This window comes from Rhinoderma darwinii, chromosome 11 (assembly GCF_050947455.1).
Source record: "Rhinoderma darwinii isolate aRhiDar2 chromosome 11, aRhiDar2.hap1, whole genome shotgun sequence".
Lineage (NCBI taxonomy): Eukaryota > Metazoa > Chordata > Amphibia > Anura > Rhinodermatidae > Rhinoderma > Rhinoderma darwinii.
In genome coordinates this window covers 88,967,932-88,981,837 of record NC_134697.1, presented here as the reverse complement: position 1 = coordinate 88,981,837, position 13,906 = coordinate 88,967,932, and the positions used below count along the sequence as shown (strand labels likewise).

Sequence of the window (13,906 nt, the reverse complement as noted above, 5' to 3'; positions counted from 1 at the left end):
TTCTGTAAAACACCTTTGGAATCAAAATGCTCACTACACCCCTAGGTGAATTCCTTAAGGAATGTAATTTACCAAATGGAGTCACCACTCCAAATCTGCTCACCAAAAGCCAAATGCCGCTCCTTCCCTTCCGAGCCCTCCCATGCGCCCAAACAGTAGTTTAGGACTACATATGGAGTATATGTTGTACTTGGGAGAAATTGCTTTACAAATGTTGGGGTGCTTTTTCTCCTTTCTTGCATGTAAAAATGTCACATACAGCATGAGACATTGTAATAAATTTGGTGCATCTAGTCGGATTCGAAGAAGTTCTTAGTAAATCTGGTTTGGAGGGACTTAAGTGGCCTGCACAGAAGCCTGACCTGATCCCTAACAGCAAACCTTTAGGATTGAGACACAGATTGCAAGCCAAACCTCCATGTCCAATAGACACACTCCAAAATCTTGTGGAAGACCCTCCCTGAAGAGTGAAGGCTGTTATAGTCTCAAAAGAGGGCCCAACTTCATATTAACGCCCATGTATGTCACATATAGGTGTGATATTCAGGTGTTCATATACTTCTGGACATAGGATGTATCTTTCTAACTAAGTAATTTTTTTTTGCTGATTGCTACTTTTTATCAATTCAAGAGGTTTTGGTCCACTTTTATGACGTGTATCTAAATGGGTTAAAAAAAAAAAAGTTAAAAAAGAAAAAGATATCGAAATACTAATCTCAAAGTATATGGCTTGAATCTAAGTTAGAAAGAGGCTGCACAAACTAGATTTACATGAGATGTTTGCCAGAAGGAAACTTTTGCTATTCAGAAAGAACATTAGGGTAAAACTAAAAGGTTTGCCCATGAACAAGTAGGCAAAAAACAGGACTTTTGGGAAAACTGTTTGGACACATCAAGGCATGGACTCCACCAAACCCCTCAAAGTGCCCTGTGGTATCTGGCACCAAGATGTTAGAATAGGGCCAGCTCCAGGTTTATGTGGGCCCTCGGACGACACAGACTTAGTAGACTCCTTTGCGGGGGAACTCACGGCGGCAGTAAAATGGCAGAAAACAGAACGTTGTGCCCCCCTATAGACATTAGGCCCTGTTTATGCCCCCATATAGAACTTAGGCCCACAGTTTGTACCCCCATAAAGTTAGTGCCCTCTGTAGATAGTGCCACACAGCCCCCACCTCCCAGGTAGTGCCACACAGCACCCACCTCCCAGGTAGTGCCACACAGCCCGTACCTCCCAGGTAGTGCTACACAGCCCCTACCTCTCAGGTAGTGCCACACAGACCCCCTCCCTATAGTTAGCATCTTTGGGGCTCCCCCTAGGAGTGGAATCCCGAGCCAAAGCATTGCCGATGCTCTCACTGGGGATCCCACTTCAGGAGAATCCGCTGTCAGGGGCAACCCCAGAGCCATAGACCTGGGCAGCACCCTTGGACTCCTGCTCTGCTCCTGACATCACTGTCCTTATAAGGAAAGAGTCGTCCGGAGCAGAACTGAAGTCCTGGGCAGAGCGCTAGTAAAGACTCTGCTCCGGTACTCCATCTCTGGGGAAGCCCCTGACATCAGTGTCCATATATGGAAAGAGATGTCAGGGGCTACCCCCAAGCCTCCCTGTAGGTAATGCCACACAGTCCCCTGTAGGTAATGCCATACAGCCTCCCTGTAGGTAGCACCATACAGTCCCCCTGTAGGTAGCTCTACACAGCACCCTTTTACATAGAACCCCCCCCCTTCCTTCCATAGATGGCACCCACTTCCTTCCTGTAGATAGCGCCACTGTAGGGGACCATTCCAGGAGAAGTCCCGGACTTCAATTTCCATATATGGAGAGTGAAGTCAGGGACTTCTCCAGGAGTGGAAACACCGGCCACAGCGCTGGAGATTCCGCTTCAGAAGTCCCTGACGTCACTGTGTCCATATATGGACAGTGAAGTCAGGGACTTCTCCTAGAGCGGAAACACCGGCCACTGCGTCAGGGATTCTGCATAAGAAATCCCTGCCGTCACTGTGTCCATATATGGACAGTGAAGTCAGGAACTTCTCCTGGTGTGGAAACACTGGCCACAGCGCCGTGGATTCCGCCTCAGAAGTCCCTGACATCACGGTGTCCATATATGGACAGTGAAGTCAGGAACTTCTCCTGGTGCGGAAACACTGGCCACAGCGCCGTGGATTCCGCTTCAGAAGTCCCTGACATCACGGTGTCCATATATGGACAGTGAAGTCAGGGACTTCTCCTGGGGTGGAAACACCGGCCACAGCATCGGGGATTCCGCTTCAGAAGTCCCTGAAGTCACTGTGTCAATATATGGACAATGAAGTCAGGGACTTCTCCTGGAGCGGAAACACCGGCCACACCGTCGGGGATTCCGTTTCAGGAGTAGGGGACCGGGCCAAGAGAAGTCTCTGCCGTCACGGTCCATATATAGACAGTGAAGTCAGGGACTACTCCTGGAGCGGAATCCTCGGCCAGAGCTTCGGCAATGCTGTGGCCGGGGATTGGGGATTCCGCTCCTACAAGATGCTAAAAATACCCTCCTCTTCTTCACATGCACTGAGAGGAGAAGAGAGCGAACGAGCGGCAGAAAGCTCGGCCGTCAGTCGGATCACATCCGAGTGACAGTCGTGCTTTACACGGCCCCATAGACTTGTGTAGAACGGTAGAAACGGTCAAAAATAGAGCGTGTCTATTGTTCCTACTGCGGCCGTGTGACGGCCGTTCAAAGAAAGGCCGTCACACGGCCGGGAATCCCTGTCGTGTGAATAGGGCCTTAGTGCATTTCACGGCGCAGGGGTTTCTGTTATTTATATATTGGAATATATATAATCCGTTTAGCCTTCTCTTTGGTCCGCTTTGTAGGTTTTTTTGAACTGTATCTTAGTCTGGGCTTCTATTGATGGGATGCAGATCAGTTGTGTGGCACAAACGACTTCACGAGACTGCACCTGACAACCTCTTTAAGAATCAAACATGGCAGATCAACTTTTTCATAGATATCTATATTCAGTCAGCGAGTGTCACGCTCATTCAGGTCACGAAGAGGTGCCGATGTTGGGTAAAAAATGGTCTAAATCAGGGGTTTCAAACTCGGCCAGGTAAGTGGGCCGCATATAGAAAAAATGTAAAGTGGTCGGGCCGAATTACTTTCAAGTTTGATACATTACAAAATATTATTGTTAATCAAATAGTTATTTGAACTACTATAACACTATATTACTATAATTATAACAACACTACATTACTATAATAATACCGCTAGGTTTAAAATTTGAGATATTTCTCCATGTGCTTATTTCAACAATCCAGTTTTCCAGTTTAAGTGTCGCTAAATGCAGTCCGGCGGCTCAGTTAGCAGCGTTTGGCAGACACACGTCAAGATTGGGCAGCCCCTTTTGTGCCACAGTACCATCAGTGGATGCTGCTACAGTGCCCTCTGTGGATGCTGCCACAGTGCCCCGTGTGGATGTTGCCACAGTGCCCCCTGTGGATGCTGCCACAGTGCCCTCTGTGGATGCTGCCACAGTGCCCTCTGTAGATAATGCAACACACCCCTAGATAATGCCACAGTGCCCTCTGTAGATAATGCAACACACCCCTAGATAATGCCAGTGTCCTTTGTACATGCTGCCACCTTGCCCTCTGTGGATGCTGCCACAGTGCCCTCCGCAGATGCTGCCACAGTAATGTCAGGGGCTTGCCCAGAGCTGGAGTCCCGGAGCACAGCCGCTTCTAGAACTTTTCCTGGGATTCCAGCTCTGCTCCTGACATCACTGTCCATATATGGACAGAGATGTCAGGGGCAACCCCTGAACTGGAGTCCCGGGCAGAGCGCTAGTAGGCTCTTCCTGGGACTCCAGCTGTACACCTGACATCACTGGGATTCCTGCTCTGGGGAAGCCCCTGACATCATTGTCGATGTATGTACAGCGATGGCAGAGGCTTCCCCAGAGTCCCAGAGCAGAGCCTATACTAGCGCTCTACACGGGACTCAGGCTCTGGGGTAGCCCCAGACATCGTGTGTCCAAACATGGACACCGATGTCAGGGAATTCCACAGAGTCCCGGAGCAGAGCCGACACTAGCGCTCTACCCAGAACTCCGCTCTGGGGAAGACCCTGACATACTGTCCATATATGGACAGCGATGTCAGGGAATTCCAGAGTCCCAGAGCAGAGTCTATGCTAGCGCTCTTCACGGGACTTCATACGTGAACAGTGATGTCAGGGAATTCCAGAGTCTCGGAGCAGAGATGACAGCCCCAGGGGCCGCAGATGACAGCCCCAGGGGCCACGTGTTTGAGACCCCTGGTCTAAATGGTCCTTTTCAGCTGACCAAAATCTCTAGTGTATGGCCAGCTTAAGCATCACTAGTAGGTTAGAGTTACTCAAAGTAAGCCACTAAGGCTACATTCAGATGAACGTAGCAAAAAGTTGTTTTTCACATCCGAGGTGTACCCGTGCTGCATCCCCCATAGAATAGAGCCTATAGAGGGATGCATAAAGCGCAAGAAAAATAGGACATCCTATTTTTTCACGGACCCTTCACACGCTCTGCTGAAACAACGGTCGTGTGAACGGCCCCATTGAAGTACGAGTCCGTGTGATGGCCGTTGTTTTAACGGCCGTCACATGGACTACATATATGCTCGTCTGAATGAGCCCTTAGGAGGTAGTGTTAACAGCACTGAGTGTTAAGGCTGGTTTAGGGAGGTCGAGCCAGGTAAGGTGGCATTATGGTGTAAACCACCTGCGTCAAGCTGAGGCAGTAATGTGAAAAGATTTATATGCTCAATGGGACAGAGGTAACACTGTGTAATGCCCTGTTGTGAAGCGTTACTTGGAAGATGTGGGTGTCAGTACAAGGAAGCCATGTTATAGGGTTAGGCCTGGAGGGATCTTATGAGTCAGTGTTATGTTAGTAGGTAGTGGAGATCCCAAATGTGGGACCTGGATGCAGGATCGGTGGAAGAAATAGTGGTAAGTGCGCTAAAGGTTGTGATGGCATGTCTCCCACTATTTATTGTGTAGGGCCTATGTACGGACTGCATTTTTTTCTCGGGCACTAATGACCGTCAGTAGGGAACAGCAAGCAAGGTTTCTTGTGTCCTTATGGTCAGAAAGACGATAGGGGCCTTGGAGTTCTTGCTGACGCGGTGTAATGCTGCAGGGTGTCTTGAGCTGAACAGGGAGCCAAGTTCTGATGTTGGCTCAACAGTACGCCATTTCAATTTGATGGGATATACAACACATACACAAGAGTAAAAGGTGTTGTCCCCTCAGGACAACCCCGGTCTATATGACCTATTAGAAAACATGGACATCATAGAGGGGAAGGAGGTAGTTACTAGCGCTTCCGCTGTGGTGGACATGGTGCTCGTAATGAGACAACTCCTTTAAAAATAAAAGAGAATTCTGATATTTTTTTTAATCCAATTGCTTTCCCTGGAGCACTAGATCTGTGGTAAAACATTTGCTACACTCTGAACATTAAAATGGCTTCGCTTCTTATGCTGAGCAAGAGCTGATCTATGGTTATAACATTTCCCACATACTGAACATGAAAATGGCTTCTCGCCTGTGTGGATTAACCGATGATTAAGAAGATCGTACTTTTGGCCAAAACATTTCCCACATTCTGTACATGAAAATGGCTTCTCCCCTGTGTGAGATCTTTGATGTTTAAGAAGATCTGAGTTCTGAGTAAAACATTTCCCACATTCTGAACATGAAAATGGCTTCTCCCCTGTATGAATTCTCTGGTGCTGAACAAGAACTGATTTCTGTATAAAACATTTCCCACATTCTGAACATGAATATGGTTTCTCTCCTGTATGCCTTCTGTAATGCACAGTGAGATGCGATTTCCGGCGATAACATTTTTCACATTCCGAACACGAAAATGGCCTCTCATCTGTATGACTTCTTTCGTGCATAGAAAGAGTAGATTTCCTTTTAAAATGTTTCCCACATTCAGAACATGTAAATATTTTGCCCCATTTATAGCCTGTACTTTGTTTAACAATCTGTGATTGACCAGATGAAGGTTCCTTGTGATTAGTGGGATCAGTAGATAGATCTCCGCTGTGAAGGACAAACAGCATATTTGTGGTAAAAAGTGTTGTGGAAGGTTTCCCACAATTATCTTCTGTGATATTGTTAGATTTTTCTTCATAATCTGGAGATAAAAGAAGAAGATGTCCCACCACATTTTTGGTGCATTTATCTGTTGCAAATAGAAACAGGTTATAATTAATATTTTGCAAAATACAATAAATTAGATATTTAAAAAAATTCCTACATGGTGCTTCCCATACAATGACTAAAACCATTTTCAACCCATAAAATAACGTCTCTATTTTTATCATTACACAGTCAATATTCCAAAAATGTGTTTTTCATCTTCACTGCCCAATTTTAATAAATTCTATAAAACACCTGTGGGGTCAAAATGCTCACTACACATGCCCTAAGGGGTGTAGTCAGTGGCAGATCTCCATAGGTCTCTTATCGGCGGCCACCCGGGACTCGAGGCTCCTGGGGTGCCCATTTCCACCCAAAGACCACATTGCAGTTTTGTCACGCTTTTGCCACGAATCGTGGCAAAAACAGTGACAAAACTGGAGGCCCCTGGAATAAATTTTATCTGCGTCTAAAGGACGTGGATACAATTGACATCACTAGCAAGGGAACCATCGGTTCCCATCCCCGCAATTCTGCCTTTTTTTATGTAGGCGGTGTGATGACGTCATTGAGATGACATCATCGCGCCGCTTGTGTCATTTCCTGGTCAGAAGAGACCTGGCCTTCATCGTCTGAGAAGAGGATAGCGCTGGAACGGAGACAGGTAAGTGTGGTACTAACTACAGGGGGTGGCGCTATATCAATGGGTGCGGTGTGTGGCTCTATCTGCAGAGGGCACTGTGTGTTGCGCGATCTACAAGGGGCACGGTGTATGTGGTGCTTTACTTTAGTGTTTGACAATTATATTCAGGGGCATAGTGTTTGGTACTATTTTACTTAGGGACTAATTGTATGGTGCGATTATATTTAGGGGCACAGTGTGTGGAACCATGAGAAATTGATCTTCGTATATAGGTGTGGAAATGTTGGAAAAGTCAGGAGCCTAAGACATCGGAGTGGAATATTCTGCAGAAATGGGTCATGGCCAGGAGAACTCGTAATGCGGACCGGATGGAGAAGAAAGAAAAAAAAAAGAAAAAAAATCTACTAGAATCTGAGAAGTCACCTGTGAGTCACTGCATTTATAAACAATCTATCACCTCTCCTGACTCGTTTATTATAGGAAATACTTGTATTTCACAAAAAGTCATTGTGCAGTCCAGGACTGATAGACAAATGGGTGTTACCATTCCCCTATCAGAAGGATGTGTCCTTGCACAGTGTGATACTGTCAGCGATGGTTGCAGGCTGTCAGTATGTAGGGACACAATCCTTTGACAAGGGGAATCGTAACACCCATTTGTTAATGCTTGCAAAAAAAGGTAGTGTTAAAAATAGTTACGGCGCGGCAGCGGAGAACGGGGGCTCATATTTGGGTAACAGCCCAGGGCCAGTGGCGGATTATCATATGGTCGGTTCAAGCGGCCGCCCGGGGCCCGAGGCTCCCAGGGGGCCCATGGCAGCCCGAACCGCACATCGTCTTATAAAACTATTCAGCGCGCTAGCGCTGCTAACTGCCGCTACGGAGATGGGGAGGAGCAGAAAATTGGCCGGAATAGGGGTAGGTAGCAGGCGTTAAGCACGTCTGCTAGTGCTTAGGACACGCCTCCCTGACAGTGCGGGCGCCGCCATTGAGTAACAGAACAGCGACGGACGGCTGTTCTGTTACTCCAAAGCTGGAAGAGAAGAGCCGGGCGGGCGGTCACGGTCGCTGAGGTTAGTACTGGCTGCCGGTTTATCCTCCTGCCCAACTGGTTCCCGACCGCTGGCTGTATTTTTACGGCCAGCGGTCAGGGTCCTTAAAACCCGAGCCATAGACGTTTTACGGCTCTGGTTTTAGCTTGCTGCCCGCGCGATTGGGCAGCTGAATGTCGGGTCTCCGGCTGTCAGTGACTGCCGGGGACCCTGAGGAGAAAATAGAAGCAGCTTTAGCTGCTTCTGTCTTCTCCGATGTCTTTTTACACAGCGCTCAATGAACGCTATGTATAGGAATAGAGACAGCAGCCGTGGCGCTGTCTCTATTCCTCCCGGTGATCATGTGACTGGTCACATGATCGCCGGGTGCCGTTACTGACAGACTGCTGCTGGGTCTTAGTAGACCCAGCACAGCCCTATTAGTGACAATCGTCACTATGAGAGGGCTGATTTCCCCTGTAACTGGGGCTGCTGTGCAGCCCCAGTTACAGTGGAAAAACATGGTGTAAAAGAAAGAAAAAAATATATATTAAGTTCCCCAAAGGTCTTTTTTGACCTTTGATGGACAGACCATAGTAATAAAATAATAGTAAAGTAAAGTGCAAAAATTTTTTTTATAATAAATACACATAAAATACCCACCCCAGCCAATCATTGTTGTAACGCTAGCGCTGACCCAATTACCCTAATATAGACATGTAATATATTAAAAAAGGTTTGTATAAAAACGATAAAAAAAGAAACCTGCATTGTCTACGGAAAAAACATCGCAAATCTCACGTCGTTAGCCCAACAAATAAAAAAAGTTATAGCCATTTAACGAACGCGTGCTAAAAATGTCTAAACGGTGTCTGGTCCTGAAGGCTCAAAATAGCCCGGTCCTGAACTGGTTAAAGTCACTGGCCGACGCTAGGTGGGGGATTATGCAGTAAGGGGGAGGGCTAACCATCTAACTGACGGCAGCTAGCTCTATGGGGGTATAATAGTTTCCTCCCATAGAGCTCTCTTCAGTCAGTTAGACGCTCAACCCCCCCCCCCCCCTTTGCAGGCGGGATTATTCCTAGAGCCCTCTGCCTGCAGTCAGGTGGTTAGACCCCATCGCAATATAACTCTTCCCCCCCCCCCCATAGAGCTCTCAGCAGTTAAATTTTTATTTGTAATTTTTTTTAATAAAAATGTGTGTTTGGGGCAACTTTGTAATTACGTTTTATTAAAAAATATTTTCACTTTTTGAGATACAGCTGCTTTGTATCCTGTATCCGTCAGGTCAGGAGGACTGACGGGATCAGTGAGACGGGCCCTGCGCTAAATTATAATCTAAGATGTGATAGATTTGAGGTGGATCCTGCATGTCACTGATCCTGTCAGTCCTGCTGACCTGACGGATACAGGATACAAAGCAGCTGTATCTCAAAAAGTGAAAATATTTTTTAATAAAATCAATCAATCACACTGATACACACACATACATTATATAATATAACGTTTTTAAGAGTGTACATGTAGCACTATATACAAGGGGGAGCGCTGTGAGGCACTATATACAAGGGGAGGGCTGTGTGGCACTATATACAAGGGGGAGCGCTGTGTGGCACTATATACAAGGGGGAGCGCTATGTGGCACTATATACAAAGGGGGAGGGCTGTGTAGCACTATATACAAGGGGGGGCTGTATAGTTATATCCACAGTGGTATGTGTGTGGCGCTCTTTATAGGGGGGGCTTTTTGGTGCTATTTACAAGAGGGGGAGGGCTGTGTGGTGCTCTCTACAGGGGGGCTGTATGGCACTATCTTTAGGGGCTGTGTGTAACGCTCTCTACGGGGGGATGTGTGATATATAGAGGGGGCTGTGCATGGCGATATCTATGGGGGTGTGTAATATCTACAGGGGCTGTGTGTGGCACTATGTACAGGGGGCTGTGTGTATGTGGTGTTTTACAGTGTGTGGTATTATTATATTCAGGCACGCAGTGTTTGGTGCGATTATATTTAGGGGTACAGCATGTGGCACCATGATAACTTTAATTTCGTTTATAGGTGTGGAAATGTTGGAAAAGCGAGGAGACGTCTGAGTGGCAAATTCTGCAGAAATGAGTCATGGCCGGGAGAAGTCGTCATGAGCGCTGGAACGGATGGAGAAGAAAAGAGGAAAAAAAACTACTAGAATCTGAGACGTCTTCACCTGTGAGTCACTAGATTTATAGAGAATCTGTCACCTCTCCTGACATATTTATTATAGGAAATCCTTGTATTTCACAAAGTCTTTCAGCAGTCCAGGACTGATAGACAATTCCCCTTGTCAGGAGGTTGTGTCCCTGCACAGTATGATACTGTCAGTATGTAGGGACACAGCCCTGTGACAAGGGAAATCGTAACACTGTTAATGCTTTCCCAAAAAATTAGTGTTAAAAATAGTTACGGCGCGGCAGAGCGGCGGTGAGGAAGGGTGGCCCAAGTTTGGGTAACAGCCGAGGGCCCATAATCTACTTAATCCGCCACTGCCCAGGGCCTATCGTCTATTTAATCTGCCACTGGATGTAGTTTCCCAAATGAAGTCTCATTTAAGGGGTCTTTACTGTACTGGTGCCTCTGGGTCTTGGCGACAAAAAACCAATCAAGCAAAATCTGCATTAAACGTAACTTTATTCTGCGGGTCAATACAATTACGGGGATACTAAATTTATATACTTATTTTATATTTTACTACTTTTACAAAGAAAATATATGTTAAAAAATATATATATTGTTTTGTTTCACCACATTCAGGGAGCCATTACTTTATATTTTCGTCGATTGAGCGGTGTGAGGGTTATTTTTTTGAAGGGCGAGCTGTTGTGTTTACTGGTACATACAACTTTTTGATCACCTGGTCTACCATTTTTTGACAAGCCAGGTAAAAAAAAACAAAAAAATACCTGTAGGATCAAAAAGCTCACTACACCCCTTGATAAATGTCTTGATGGGTGTAGTTTTCAAGATGGGGTCACTTCTCAGGGGTTTCTTTTACTATTTGACCTCAGAGCCTCTACATTTGTTAACCAGTGCTGTGTAAATCACCAAATTAGGCCTTAAAGAGAACCTTTCACCTCACCATACATGTGCAGCTGAGTGCAGCATGTAATGGGGAGGGCTGAACAAACCCTGGGGCACTTCACATTTTTTTTCTACCCCCCCTCTGTTATTTAGCTATCGGTACCATTATATTTGGCACCCGATATTTAAATAACCCCCTGAACAGTCAACGGGGTGTGTACTGGCAAGGGGGCGTGTTACTATGGCTGTGACACTGTCCAATCAGATATGGACAGTGTTACAGCAAGAGCGAGGAGAGAGTGTGCGTGCGCGCACACACAAATGCTCTCACTCTTCAGTTTTCAAGATTAGTCTTCTGCTGAACTGGCAAGGGGCGTGTCACTGCTACAGACCGTGTAAGAGCTGTGCGCGCTCTCATCTCTTTAGCTCTTGCGAGAGATCAGTCTTGTATTGTCTGCCGAACTGGCAAGGGGGCGTGTCTCTGCTCCGGACAGCATAAGCGCTCCCCAGCTCTTACACAGTCCGAAGCAGTGACACACCCCCTTGCCATTTCGGCAGAGAAAGAACAAGACTGATCTTTCACAAGAGCTGAAGAGATGAGATCGTGCATGCGCGCTCTCCTCTCCACAGCTCTTACACTGTCCGTAGCAATGACACGCCCCCTTGTCAGTTCGGATGAAAATACTGCAATCGCACACACTCTCTCCTCGCTCTTGCTGTGGCACTGTCCATATCTGATTGGACAGTGTCACAGCCCCTTGACAGTACACGCCCCATTGACTGTTCAGGGTGTTATTTAAATATCAAGCGCCAAATATAACGGCACCGATATCTAAATAACGGAGGGAGGTAGAAAAAAATTGTAAAGTTCCCCAGGGTTTGTGCAGCCCTCTCCATTACATGCTGAACTCAGCTGCACATGTATGGGGAGATGAAAGGTTCTCTTTAAATCATACCTCCCAACTTTTGAATTTGGAAAAGAGGGACATGTTAAGCCACGCCCTTAACCACGCCCAATATCCCGCATAAGCACATCAACTCACGGACAGATTCTTCTGCAAATAACACGCGCACATTCTCACTGCGGATCTCTAGACTGTCTGGATATCACAGATATTATGGATCCGGTTATATCGGCTTTGTGTTACTTTTCCCATCTTGGGTATAACATTTGCTCATCACGGCGGCAGCAGCGGCAGGACAAACCAAAAGTCTGAAACCAATGAAAGTCAAGAGGGAGACCCTGTGGTGGATGACTTTTCAATTGATAGGTAGCAGAGTTACATGATGGGGAATTGTATTTCCAGTTGTGTAACTCTGCTATCATTCGTGGGAAAAATCATCCCCAAAATGTTTCCCCATGATGGAATACCACAAAGAAACACATGGGAATCAGACATGATGGGGAAACATTTTTCCATGTGGTGGATGACTTTTCTGCTGACAGGTAGCAGAGTTACATGAAGGAGAATTAGTTTTCATTGACGTCTAGTTTCTATTGCAGCGCCGGGAAGAAGTGAGAAGTTTTTTTTATTCTTCATATTACAAACTTTATTTTTTTTTCGTTTTGCAGGTTCCACGGGACTGCTTGGACGTCGCAGATTCGTTGGACTACTTCGATGATTCTTTTTTTTTTTCAAATAAAATTGTCAAAGAGGGTTGTGTGGGGGAGTTCTTATTTCAATAGAAAATATTTTCTTGTGTCTCTTTTTTTAATACTTTAATAGCATCTTGGTAATGGCAGTTGTCTGATAGACCACATCCATTACTAAGGTGGGGCTTAGTGTGAGCCAGTAAAAAGGCTGCAACTAACCCCCCATTGATACCCCGGTAGCCACCGCCAACAGGGGTGCTGGGAAGAGCCGGGTAAGGTAGGGTACCTGACCATCTGTAGTGATGGGTGGGCACTGAGGCGGCCACAGGCTAGTATTATTAGGCAGGGAGAGGCCGGAAACAGTGGCCCTTCCGACCCTGGTAATGCTAGCCTGCTGCTGCTATGTTGTACTTGGCTGGTTATGAAAATGGAGGGGACACCACGTCGTTTTATTTTTATTTTTTTAGTACAACATAGCAGCAGCCTAGCATTACAAGGGTGGGGAGGGCCATGGTTTTTGGCCCTTCCCAGCCGCATAATACCAGCCTGCTGCCATCCCAGTGCCCGCCCATCACTACAGATCTCTTGAATTCACAGAACCCTGACCTGATCCCTAACAAAAAACGTTTAGGATTGAGACACAGATTGCGAGCCAAACCTCCATGTCCAATAGACACTCCAAAATCTTGTAGAAGACCCTCCCTGAAAAGTGGAGGCTGTTATAGCCACAAAAGAGGGCCCAACTTCATATTAACGCCCATGTATGTTAACGTCACATATAGGTGAATGGGTTAAAAAGAACAAGTTAAAAAAGAAAAAGAAATCAAAATACTAATCTCAAAGTACATGGCTTGAATCTACGTTAGAAAGAGTCTGCACAAACTAGATCTTCATGAGATCTGTGCCAGGAGGAAACTTTTGCTATCCAGAAAGTGTTGTCAGGGGCAGCCATAGTCCCGGGCAAAGAACTACTAGCACTCAGCCTTGGACTCCTGCTCTGCTCCTGACATCACTGTCCTTATAAGGAAAGAGTTGTCCGGAGCAGAGCTGAAGTCCTGGGCAGACCGCTAGTAAAGAGTCTGCTCCGGTACTCCATCTTTGGGGAAGCCCCTGACATATATATGGACAGTGATGTCAGGGGTTTCCCCAGAGACAGAGTCACGGAGCTGAGCCGATTCTAGTGCTCTGCCTGGGACTCCGTCTCTCCTTCTGACATCACTGTCCATATATTGACAGTGATGCCTGGGGCTTCCCCAGAGCCGGTGTCCCGGGCAGAGCGCTATTAGCTACTGGGAGTCTGTAGTGTAGTAAATGGCAGAGCAGGGAGAATGTGGCGTCGCTACCGCTTTAGCAGCCATAGCGGCTGCTAGGGGGGCCACTGGGCATGTGGGGGCCATGACGGCGGGC

At 46.6% G+C, this 13,906-nt stretch overlaps 1 protein-coding gene across 1 annotated transcript in view; it reads right to left on the bottom strand.

Annotated features, from left to right (window-relative positions):
- The window catches only part of LOC142663002 (uncharacterized), a 38,606-nt gene that overhangs the window by 9,709 nt on the left and 14,991 nt on the right, over positions 1–13,906 (bottom strand). Inside the window, exon 8 of the mRNA XM_075841296.1 lies at positions 5,465–6,219. Within this exon, the coding sequence (XP_075697411.1) occupies positions 5,465–6,219 (755 nt within the window). The remainder of the gene's footprint in view (positions 1–5,464; positions 6,220–13,906) is intronic.